Source organism: Panthera tigris, chromosome X (assembly GCF_018350195.1).
Source record: "Panthera tigris isolate Pti1 chromosome X, P.tigris_Pti1_mat1.1, whole genome shotgun sequence".
In the NCBI taxonomy this organism is placed as follows: Eukaryota; Metazoa; Chordata; class Mammalia; order Carnivora; family Felidae; genus Panthera; species Panthera tigris.
In genome coordinates, this window is record NC_056677.1 from 1,431,680 (window position 1) to 1,444,077 (window position 12,398).

Consider the following 12,398-nt stretch of genomic DNA (forward strand, 5'->3'; position numbering starts at 1 on the left):
CTCATAAATGCAACGCTTATCTTTTACAAACAGACGACCCAGTACCGCCTAAACCACCCAAACCGAAGCCTAACCCAGACCCCAAGCAGCCTGGATCTTCCGGTAAGACTCCCTCCCCTTCAGGGCCGCTGGGCGTTTCTCAGAGGATAGTGGGCTCCCTTACAGAGAGGCACTCATTTCACGGTGGCCTGGGCACCACGTGGGCTCCGCGGGGCAAAGTCCTGTGGGGTTTCCAGGAGTGGAAAGCAGCTTTCGAAAAGATGTTTGCTTTTTCTTAATGTTTATTTATTTTTGAGACAGTGTGAGCAGGGGAGGGGCAGAGAGAGAGAGAGGGGAACACAGAATCCGAAGCTGGCTCCGGGCTCCGAGCGGTCAGCACAGAGCCCAATGCAGGGCTCGCACTCATGGACCATGAGATCATGACCTGAGCCCGAGTCACATGCTCAACCGACTGAGCCCCCCAGGTGCCCCTCTGTGGACACATTTAATCTCCGCTATTTTGGGGCTCATTTCTGTAACCCAGAAATGAATTTTGTACATCGCTCCTCACTAGCCACTTAATGAAGAATCCTATTACCTGTTAATAATTTTGCCTTTGTTTTTTAGCTTTTATGAAAAGACTATCATATTACTGGCAAATGGTTTCTTGATCGCGTGTATATATTTATGTTTTTATACTTATATTTTCTCTTTCCTTTCTCTTGTATTGGAATCATTTTGCCTTGGGTAGAAAGCCCAGGACATATTCAGTTTTATCAGGGCCATGTGCTTGTCAATGCATGTGGTCATATATATTTTTTTTTCTTTTAACCCGTGAGTCTCACGTCGTACGCTGAAGGATGTCCTCCTACAAAGTATGTGGCTTTGTGGAATGACCCGTATTTCATCATGATAGGTTTCGTGAAACTGATGCATTAAATTTGATGTGTATCAGCTAGCTATTGACCCTTAACAAAGGATCCCCAAACCCAATGTGGCCGAAAATTTTTTTAATCGTTCTGTCTCGTGAGTCTGGGCGGGGCTTGGCTGGGCGGGGCTTGAGTCTGGGCGGGGCTTGGCTGATCCGGGCGTGGCTGTCCTGTGTCTGTGGTCAGTGGGTGGGTCCTCTGGGGTTGGCTTGTCTGGATGACTGAGGTCACTGTGCCACGAGCTTCGGTGAGCCCCTCTCAATGGGCAAGACCACCCGGCCCAACGGAGGCTACTTTAAACTACTGGCTTGGCTTCCATTTTGACAACTTAACCTCTGAGTCTCGTGGCCAAGTCCAGAGTCGAGACGTGAACAAAATGTGTCACCAGTAATGGGGGGAGTGAACAGGTAGGGCTATTACTGAGGTTCCTTTGGGATCATTTCATGTATATTCATCCAAAAGATTGCTATATGTTTTCTTTTTTCTGTTTTTTGTTTTTTTGGAGTCTTTTTCAGGCTCTGTAGCAGAGTTTTTGGTGAGGCTAACTTCAGGAGCTTAAAATAGAATTGGGAATTAAATTGTCATTGCATACTGGAGACATTTCTTCCAGAAAGTATACTCCCTGTTGGATTGCGCCTGTCCCCGCTCTGCTTTTGATCCTGATGGTGTTTTCTTTTGTTCCGAGACATCGAGACCCTCCTGACAGTCCCAGGATAGCAGATAACACTTGTGTTTTTCTCTCCTAGGTGGCTTCTCAGATTCCGATCTCCTCGATGGAGCCTCAGATGCAGGTAGAACGATGACTTCTTCTCTTTCCTCCCTGTCACCCACCTGTTGTGCAGAATCACGGTGGGGTCTAGGCTCTTAGCGCTCAGTGATGCAGATGCATCAAGGCTGTGGACCGTAAGACGTGCTCCACGGGGGCTGGTCCCAGGAGCTGTGTTGACCGCAGGCAGCTACCCGCCGTATGCACGGGCTGGAAGCCGGCCAGACAGGCCCTTCTTGACGTTTCCTGGATGCACCAATCACCTGTTTTGTCGGTGACTATTTGGTGCTGCGGATGAAGTAAGGTCTGAGCCACCCAGGCGCCCCACTTTTTCTTGTTTTGAGAGAGACAGCGTGAGTGAGCGAGGGGCAGAGAGGCAGAGACACAGAGAATCTCACAGGGGGCAGAGAGTGAATCCCGAAGCCGGGCTCGCGCTCACCTGACGCGGGCCTCTGACTCACAAACCGTAAGATGGTGACCTGAGCCGAAGTCGGATGCTTAACCGACTGAGCCACCCAGGGGCCCCTCTACCTCTTGCTTTAAAATCTTAGGTTGGAATAGGGTCCAAAACAGTCCTTAAATATACTACATATTACATAAGTGAGTAAAAATGTTCATATAAAGTAAGTATAGTAATATATGTGTTTATAGTAAGTAGAATATATTTATATGTGTTTGTTATCATTTACCTTACATTTATGTGTATTTACATGTTGGTTACATTTACGTTATATTTACGTATATTTACATATGAATTTACACGTACTTTGTCTTAACATATACTTATAGTTGACCGTTGAACAACACGGGTTTGTCTCCACGGGTCCACTTACACGTGCCCTTATTTCAGTAAATACGGCACGGTCCTGCAAATGCATTTTCTTTCTTACGACTTTCTTAATTACATTTTGTTTTCCCTTGCTCCCTTTATTCTAAGAATACCGTGTCGACTGTTTATGTGTTCGGTAAACCTTCCTGTCAACAGTAGGGTATTCGTAGTTAAGTTTTTGGGAAATCGAAAATTGTACACCAATTTTTTCTTTCCTTCTTTCTTTCTTCCTTTCTTTCTTTCTTCCTTTCTTTGTTTCTTTCTTTCCTTCTTTTTCTTTCTCTTTCTTTCGTCCTTTCTTTCTTTCTTTCCTTCTTCCTTCCTTCCTTCCTTTCTTTCCTTCTTTCTTCCTTTCTTTGTTTCTTTGTTTCTTTCTTTCTTTCTTTCTTTGTTTCTTTCTTTCTTTCCTTCTTTCTCTTTCTTCCTTTCTTCCTTTCTTTCCTTCTTTTTTCCTTCTTTCTTTCTTTCTTCCTCTTCCTTCCTTCCTTCCTTCCTTTCTTTCTTTCTTTCTTCCTCTCTTTCTTTCTTTCTTTCTTTCTTTCTTTCTTTCTCTTTCTTCCTTTCTTCCTTCCTTTCTTTCTTTCTTCCTTTCTTTCTTTCTTTCCTTCTTTCTTTCTTTCTTTCTTTCCTTCTTTCTCTTTCTTTCTTTCTTTCTTTCTTTCTTTCTTTCTTTCTTTCTTTAGTTTTCCACCCATTTTGAGACAGAGAGAGACGGGGGCAGGGGTTTGAACAGGGGAGGGGCAGAAAGAGAGGGAGAGAGAGAGAGAATCCCAAGCAGGCTCCATGCCGTCAGCACAGAGCCCAACTCAGGACTCAGTCTCATGAGATCATGACTTGAGCTGCCATCGAGAGTCAGATGCTTAACCGACTGAGCCCCCCAGGAGCCCCACGTACACGGATTTTCAACCACACAGGGAGCAGACGCTGCTAATCCCCTTTCGTTGTTCAAGGGTCCCCTGTACGTATCCGGGAGTCAACAGGGATGTGCCTTCGATCTCCTCGTAGCCAGGGGCTGGGTCTCAGGTGGGCTCCGAGGCCCTGGCTGGGATCCTTGCTGAGCCCAGCGAGAGGGGCCAGAGGCCTGAGGCAGCCAGGACTCACTAGGTCTCCTGGAGTCCACCATGGGAGCGGTGGTCTCAGTCAGGTGCATGGGGGCAAGCCCGAAGTTCCCTTTAGCCAAGTGGGGACGTCCCCGCTCAACAACGGGAAAGGACAGGTGTGCCCGGCCTTGTCTCTGCAAGGTCATTCCCAAGTTCCCTTCGCAGCTCGAGGTCCCGGGAGTTGATCCTCAGTGGGAGTTTGTCTTTACCAAAAATCTGCCTGACACAACTCATCTGCCAGCCTGTTTCTCCGTTGCAGGGGGCGGTGGCGATGGCACCGGCGGTGGAGGCCCAAGGCCTGATGGGGAGGAGCAGGGTAGGTATCCCTGGTTTCTGATGCCTGGAGTTTCTCACACACGCTGTTGAGAGACAGCAGAACGGGCTGCTCAAGACCACACCTGTCGTGCTGGCTGTGTCGTTCTAAAGATGCCGGCACACGGGGCACCGAAGCTGGTGGTTGGTCCGAGCCACACACGCCCCAAGCGCTCAGCTGAAGAGCTGGCTGACCGCCCTTCGGGGACGCAGCCCAGGGGTGCCGACGTGACCTGCATTTTAAGTTCGTTTTCCCAGAGTGCCCTAAGAAGGAATGCCAGCGGTCTTGCCCCGGGTTCCTTAGAGGAACAGAACCGTTGGGATCCATCTATCTACAGATACGGGTACAGATACACAGGAAGAGATTGATTCTAAGGAATCGCCCCACATGACTGGGGAGGCTGCCTTCTGCAAGCCGGGGGCTCAGGAGAGGCGTTGGGGTGGTTCAGTCCCAGTGCAAAGGACTGACAACCAGCAGAGCCGAGGGGGACGAGTCCCCGCTGAGTCTGAAATCCCGAGAAGCAGGAACGCCCATGTGCAAAGGCAGCAGACAATGGATGTCCCAACGCCCACTCTGGGAATGAACAGGAACACCGTCCTAATAAATCAGACGGAACATACAGAGGGGTTCAGCGGCTTTGATTTCCAGAAAATGCGTGGAGACGGTGATGCCACATGACCTCGGACTGGTCCCAGAGGGGCACCACGCACGGTCGGCCGTGTTGCCCCCCCTGAGAGTTTCCACGTTGAACTGTTGGGACCCGAGCACTGGCCTTAGTTAGGGCAGGAGAGGAGTCAGGGTGTCCCATCCAAAATGGTGCCCGTAGTCAAACAGATTCCAATTCCAGATGGGAGTTTTGGGGAGCAGTGTGGCTGGCCCTTCGTGTCATGCACGTGGATTGGAGGTGGGAGTTGGGCAAGGCTCAGGAGTGGGGTTTCCTCCACGGTCACCCTGTGGTCACGGGGTCCCCAGTAACGGTGCCTTGTGCTTCTTCCCACAGCTGACTCCCCTGGGGTGGTCCCTGGCATCGTGGGGGCCGTGGTGGTGGCCGTGGCTGGGGCAATTTCTAGCTTTATCGCCTACCAGAAGAAAAAATTGTGCTTCAAAGAAAACGGTAAGGTTTTCGCAATAGCTTCCTTTCTTTTGTGCCTTACTAACTGGAAATCTGTGCTTTCTTAAAACTAAAACAAACCAGAAGTCTGGTTGGCATGAGACATGTGCAAGGCTGCTGATAGTTCAGGAAATCGCTGTAAATTTGGAAGTCACTAACCACCCCTGTCGTTTTGGGTTTTCCGTCTGTGAAATGGGGAGGTGGTCATCTGCGCGCCAAGGGCCTTTTGTAAGGATTCGTAAGGCTGTGTGTCAAAGTCTTGACGGGTTGGTTGAAGAAATGTTAGGGTTTAGAAACATTTGTTCGTCGTTACTTACGATCGCGGCCACCTCATCATCCTTTGGAGAAGAGCGATGGCTGGGGGGCCGCCATATTGTTTTCTCCACCCAAGGGAATTAAAATCGAAACACAGGGCAACTGATTCCTTTTCTGGTACAATCCCGTACCAACAGGTAGTTGAGAGGCTTCTTGGATGGGATATAAAATTTATAGGTGACTGTAGACAGTGCCTCACTTACTGACATAGGGATTGGAATTGCACTGTTGGGTGTTTTGGGACCATATATGCAAGAGTCCCTGAATTACATAGGATTTGCTGTGGCGTCAGTAACTTCTGTTTTGAACGTAGCTCACGTTCATGCATCTCTGGGTCACTCTGCCCAGGTCACTTGCTTTCCCTCTTGCAAGAATAATGACGGGTAGGCTCTGATGTGGTTTCAAGGGTCCCATGGACTATGGATGCTACTCCTCCTTGGAGGAGCCTCATGATGTCTGAACTCCCGACCTACTGGTGGCTTCAATTACATATTCATTCTTAGCTGTCGCCTTCCATCTTCAAGGACCACTGCCTAAGGACTCTGGGGAACTTCACAAAAGATGTCATTAGATGGTGACACACAGTTAGACTATAGGGTGGGAGTCTACCCTTAATCTCCCATCATTCCAGATTTTTAGATTCACAAACTCCATTTCTATATAGCCTGAAATTGAAAGTCCCCAACAGCACCCTTACTGTCTTCTTGCAGTGAAGGCTAAGAGTGCCTGATTATGTCTATTTACCACATATGACGGGGTGACTTCCATCAGGGGTGCTCAGGTCACTGTGCCTGGTTGCCTGAATGTTGAATGTCCAGGATGCCCAAATGGACAGGTGACCAAGGTCAAAGATGTGCCCAAGTGAACTGCTGGTCAAGGTCAAGGACGTGGCCAAATGGATGGATGGCCAAGGTCAAGGACATGCCCAAGTGGACCGCTGGCCAAGGTCAAGGACGTGCCCAAGTGGACCGCTGGCCAAGGTTAAGGATGTGCCCAAATGGAAGGATGGCCAAGGTCAAGAAAATGCTCTTGGAAGACATGCAACGAGGAACGAGAGAGGGGAAACCAATGAAAACACCTGTTGCTTCTCCTAGAAATAGCAGAGAGGCTAAATAGTTGGGGATTCAGGAGAAGTGCATCTCTGTTTCTGTTTCAACTTCATTTCTGTCACACTGTATGAAGACGCTCAGCCAGGAGAGGAGGAAGGCACCCTGCTAGGGAAGAATGCACAGGAAGTGCAGGCACAACGATTTCCTGAAAATCTGTAGGTGATCTTCAAATCCAAACTGGGTTTCCAAATCCCGTCAGATTCTGGTGTCACAAAGCATTCTGTCACCTTGTCTTAGCAAGGGACGTGTCCTCCCTTGGATGCTGTGGTGCTATTTGACATCCATATGCCAAAGCACAGGGACTTGGGCAAGTACTCAGGAGTCCTCATGGAGATGACGTTGTCCAATATTTGGAATGGGATCAGGACCTTGGAAAACTAACTGTTCTCCATTCTCTCCGCACCTCATTCCTGGTTCTTGGAACATTCTGGTCATTGCATGGCATGAAAATCAAAATCTCCCCAGGTAGGAATAGTTGAATTTACAATTTTCAAAAATAAAAGCTGCCTTTCCTGAAGAATGGGCTGAGGGCAGTCCGTGACTCAACGTATGGGAGTGAGGACCTAGCTAAATTCATTTCCCCAGAATGTCATCCAGTCTTCCACTCTGCATGAGCCAAATTAGCATTGTGGGTGCTTTATAATCTTTATTTGTTTTGTGGTTTTTATGGGGTTCATGATCTTAGCTGATGTAGATGTACAAAGAAAAAGTAAAAAAAAAAAAAAAAGAGCAAAGGAAGAGGCAAAACATAACAAGGAAAGGAAGCTGGGGGTTCTGGTTTCAGTTGTTAGGCATTTTTGTCTGTAGCCATAAAATGTCCAGTGTTATGACAAAGAAAATTAGGTTCTATTTTTCTATAAACCGCAAGACGTTAATGCACAAGAGTATTTTTTCTGAGTGTGTGAATAGACATTTTGGTGTTTCGACCTGTGTTATGGGATCAAGTTCTGTGTTGGTCTCACCATCGGGCACACAAGTCCCTAGACCCTCCGGAGGTCTGTGCGGGGTCATTTATAGGTTTTGTTGCCGGGATAGTTGTTTAAAGAAGCGCATACCCAGAAGTCACTGTGGGCTTGGACATTTTGCAAGGAGGATGTGGCCCCAGTGTATCCCAGTGGTTGAAGAGATGCCATGGTTTGGGGCTGTTTCTAAAGAATGTGATTTTCCAGGACTTTGTTATTGCATTGGAGTTTGTCGTGTCTCTTGAATCTGCATGCAGGTCAGTGTCGAACAAGTGGGTGCCAACTGAAGTTTTCTCTCAGCGTGGAGGTGTGTCGATCACATGCTAGCTGTCTTGATACGAATTTATTAAAAAAAATTTTAATGTTTACTTTTGAGAGAGACACAGATGGAACATGAACAAGGGAGGGGCAGAGAGAGAGTGAGGGAGACACTAAATCAGAAGCAGACTCCAGGCTCTGAGCTGTCAGCACAGAGCCCAACATGGGGCTCCAACTCAGGAACTGTGAGATCATGACCTGAGCCGAAGTTGGACGCTTGACCGAATCAGCCCCCCAGGCGCCCCGATAGCAATTTATTTAAATGCTTTTTGGTATCACGTTCTGAGCTGACGCCCAGAAAAGTATCCACGGCTGACAAAATTTGGTAGATGTGTCCTTTGGTGCTAATGATTTGGACATGTTCCTAAGGGTTGAGTGTGTTTTTCTAACAAATGGTGCACACTGGGCTGTTGAGAGCCGTTTTGGACGTGGGCCCGTGGTCAGTCCCACTTCAGCATCTTAGTAGCAGATGCTTGAGGCGTTGCTGGAGTGCGCAGCTGGGGCGTCCCTCCCCTGTCTTTCCCTCCCTCCCTGCTTGTCTCCCCACTCCTGCCCCCCTCTCCTCCTTGATGTTGGTTTTGTTTCGGATTCGGCTTCCTGTTGCACTTTGGTGTCTAATCATTGCTGCGAAAAAGAAAAAAAAGTCTCGAAAGCCTGCTGTATACTTCTGAGCCCCAACAGTGTCTTTGTCCGAGCTGGCGGCTGCTTTCGGGGGCTTTGCTGGACCCGCCTCAGACCTCTGCAAAGTTTACCTTTGCTGTTTTTATTTTATTTTTTTTGTTTTTTGTTTTTTGTTTTTTTTCTTTCCTTTCCCGACCTTTCGTTTCAGACCAGCCAAGGATGTAGGCACGTGCAGAACGCCCTGTGCAGGCCCGAAGATGTTCCCGTGTGGTCAGTGTTTGTCCGCTAAGCCTCCGAGCCGAGCACTTGCCCCTGTCCGTATGCCTAGTCGGTCGCCGCGGTGAGGGGGTCGTCCCCGGCCGGGGTGTGTGTTTCCTGCCTTCCAGATGGCACGGAGGCTCATAATGTTGTCTTAGGTCCCACGCGTAGGTAGCCTCACGACGTGCGGAAGAAGGCGCAGATTTTCTTTTAAGCTTGAATTCACTGCCAGGGAAGAGTGGCGAGGGGTTGAGGGGTCGGCCGTACAACATCACCACGTTCCTGACCGTCGAGTTCCTGTTTGCTAGCCAACCGGGCAGGAGGGCAGGGAGCTGTCCCCGCGGTCCCTGGAGGGTCCCCAGACACGGCCGGCCCGGGTCACCGGGTTTCTACGTCCCCGTGCAACTTGGCATCTCTGATTTTGCGGCTTGTGGGGTTTTCTGGCGCATTGCCCCCACTCTGTGTCCGAGGAAGCAGTTTCCAGCTGTCTCTCTCACCAGGCTTCGTAAAACGGGTGAATGTCCCCCCCTTCCCTAAAAACCCCAGGATGTTACAATCGCGGAGTCAGTCGGCCCACGGTCTGAGTGGAGGGTCTGTGTGGCCCCAAGAGCAAAGCCCTCAGTGGGACCTACAATCAGGCTCTGCTGGGCCGTGCTCCTGAGTGCTCCCCCAGAGCCTCGATCGGGGTTCTGAGTGCTCGGTGTGTGTGATAGAAATAGTCCTGGGGCTTGGGGACCCACCCCCCCTCCAGCCTGCCCCAAAGCTGCAGTGTGTCTAACGGCTTACATGGGGACACGTGGTCCCTTAACGTCCTGGAGGTGATGATGAACAGTGCCTGTGTGCAATCCAGGGTCCCCTCAGGGGCCTGCAGCATGGGGGGCCCGGGGACAGGTGCCCCGTGTTTCCAGGGTAGGTATGCGTCCCCCTGGAGACGGGGAATGTGGCCGTGCGTCCCTGCCCACAAGGCCTGGGCCTCCCTGCCCGGGGTTGGCCTCGCCTCGGGCCACACTGACCTCTGGGGGTTTTGCAAGAGGCTAGAGCTGGATCTGGGAGAAACGCCCCGGGGCTTTGGGGTTTTGTCCCGCGGCCCCGCCCACCCTGGTGTGACAAAGTCCCGGCTGAATCACAGCCAACACCACCCACCCACCCACGGGGCCTGGCTTCCTGCTCCCCCCCTCCCCCCCGCCTTGTGCGTGCGGATGCTGGGGGTCAGGACGCACCCCTGCTCCCAAGACCGCAGACCCCGCCCTGTGCCACACGGCGTCCAGCCCACGCACCCCCCGACCGCGAGGCCTTCGGAACGTCCTGCAAAGCTGGCATCCCGTGACCACACGCGCCCGAGCCTCAGACGCCCTGTTACGTGTCGCCGACAACATTCGCCCCATGTGGACGTTCCCGCTACTGTGCCTTGTGGGCGTTTTCCAGGCACGCCCCCCCCCCCCCAGCGTGAGCGGTTTGTCTGCGACCTGCCGTGGGTGTTGAGGCCCCCCTGTCGCCGAAAACGTGCCCCTTGCGCTCCTGAGCGAGGCCACCGTCGGGAAATAAACGCTTTTTGCACGCGAAGCTGGGACTTGTCTTGAATTCTGTCGATTCGGGCTGCGTATCCGCGGTGGGGTTTTGCGGGGCGGGGTGTCTGGGGGCAGGTCGAGTCTGCTTTCGTGCCTAGCAACAGAAATTTGGAAAGTGACAAGAACATGACAAGGAGACCCAAGCGCAAGCCGAGGGGACCCCGTTAGCCATGGATTCCCCCCACCCCACCCTGTGGATGGGGCTGTGTTTGCACCTTTCCTGCTCCCTGTGGTGCTGGGGGGCAGGCGGGACGCTGGGGGGCTGATTCAGCCTCACGGATACAAGGGGCCTTCTCTGGATTCACCCCCGGGGGCATCTTTTCTGCTTCCTTTCAGCCGACCAAGGTGACGTGAGCTCCAAAAACCAGCAGAGCACCAACTCGGACCAACCCGGTGAGCACAAGGCCTTTCTGTCTTCTGTCCCGTCCGCCCGGCCCCGGCCCCCTGCCTCCGCCGTGCGTCCCCCGGTTGTCCCGGGACAATGCAGGACGTGGGATGTGGACCTTTACGCCCCCATGCTTGCCAGGGCGTTGGTTCCGGGACGCGGGATAAACCGGGCTGGGATCCAGGCTTCAGAGGGCACCCACTTTGGCCTCAGACGCTCTTTCAATGCCCGTTAGGATGCTTTCCCCGCGGTGCATAAGGAGCCGGGAACTCAGCCCCCTGATGCACAGCAAAGGGTTAAAGGTTCCTTTTCGGAGACGCGTGGTTTGTTCCAGTTCCTTCTAAACAGTTGTCTCCACCTGGTGCAGAATGAGGTCAAGGGGACGGGTTCTTTTAATTGTTCAAATATTTATTTATTTTTGAGACAGAGAGAGAGAGAGAGACAGCAAGGGAGGGGCAGAGAGAGAGGGGGACACGGAATCCGAAACAGGCTCCAGGCTCTGAGTTTTCAGCACAGAGCCCGACGCGGGGCTCGAACTCACGGACCGTGAGATCAGGACCTGAGCCGAAGTCGGACGCTCAACCGACTGAGCCCCCCTGGCGCCCCAAATTTAAGATATTGAAGTGCTACTTTTCTGGAAGGCTTGTTGTGTGTTTTTTTATGGTTGTTTTTTTTTTTTTTTGTAGCTTTTTTTTTTTTTTTTTTTGCTACACTTGATTGTTCTGTGAAATTTCTTGAAATTTCTTTCCGAAGCAGATCAGGGTCAGACTTTGCCGTTGATGGTGCATTTGGAGGTCACGTGTAGCCTCTAGTCCCGGAGGCACCTGCTTCTGGGGGTTTTAGGAAGCCGAGAGTCACAGGTGACCGGGACCGGCTTGCAAAGTCTTTTCTTTTTGGTCTGTTTGCAGTTCAGTGGACCCTTCTGGAGAAATAAAAGCTATGCAGCCGTCGAACGCGGCCCCCGTGTTTCCAGCAGGATCCAGCCCCGACCTGCCCACGCCTGTGCTCACGTTCAGACTGTCTGTCATGTACCGCTTGACATGTGTTTTTGCCTGTTTGCACCATGCTGGGTAGAGGAACGTCACTGACACCCCGTGTTCATTCGGAGGGGACGCGTGGTCAGCTTATCCGTGGCCGCTAGGGGTTTCCCCCGGGGGGCTGTGAAAGGCCGACCACGCATCACAAAGTCGTTTGAATCCCGACCCCACTGAAGTCCCCCCCACCCCCGCCCCCATCCCGGGAGCTCTGGGCCATTGACCCTGGGAGACAGCGAGACAAGCCTTCAATTAGTGTCCTCAGAATTTCCTTCATTTGGGAGGAGTTTTGTTTTTTTGTTTTTTTTTCAGATCAGACTAATAAAGAAAGAAATAAGGAACCAAGTACTTTTTCCTTAAATGCAATGCCGTGGGGTGACTCCTAAAGGCTGTGGGACACCGTGGTAGGGCTGGGGTCCCTTTTCTGGGGCTGTGACACAAATGACCGACCTAAGGGTAGCCTTTCAGTTTTGGGATTTTCCTTCTCTCCCTGTTTCCTTCCACTGGTCTTGGTACATGGGGGACAAGGCCTTCTCAGTGTTCAGATACTCCCCTGCAGGGGATACTTCTTTGCATTCAGATACTCCCCTGCATTCAGATACTCCCGTGCATCCAGATAACCCTCTGCATCCAAATACTCCCCTCCATCAGATACTCCCCCATAGCAGATGCTTCATATTCAGATACTCCCCTGCATTTAGATACTCCCCAGCATTAGATATTTCATATTCAGATACTCCCTTGCATTCAGATACTCCCCTGCATTAGATACTTCATATTCAGATACTCCCCTGCATTAGA

General features: G+C 51.2%; 1 protein-coding gene across 1 annotated transcript in view; it reads left to right on the forward strand.

Annotated features, from left to right (window-relative positions):
* Positions 1-11,732, forward strand: part of CD99 (CD99 molecule (Xg blood group)) — a 30,299-nt gene extending 18,567 nt beyond the window's left edge. Inside the window, exons 5-10 of the mRNA XM_042974298.1 lie at positions 34-102; positions 1,655-1,699; positions 3,863-3,919; positions 4,917-5,030; positions 10,515-10,571; positions 11,472-11,732. Coding sequence (XP_042830232.1) covers positions 34-102; positions 1,655-1,699; positions 3,863-3,919; positions 4,917-5,030; positions 10,515-10,571; positions 11,472-11,497 — 368 coding nt within the window. The 3' untranslated portion in view covers positions 11,498-11,732. The remainder of the gene's footprint in view (positions 1-33; positions 103-1,654; positions 1,700-3,862; positions 3,920-4,916; positions 5,031-10,514; positions 10,572-11,471) is intronic.
* Positions 11,733-12,398: the final 666 nt, after the last annotated feature.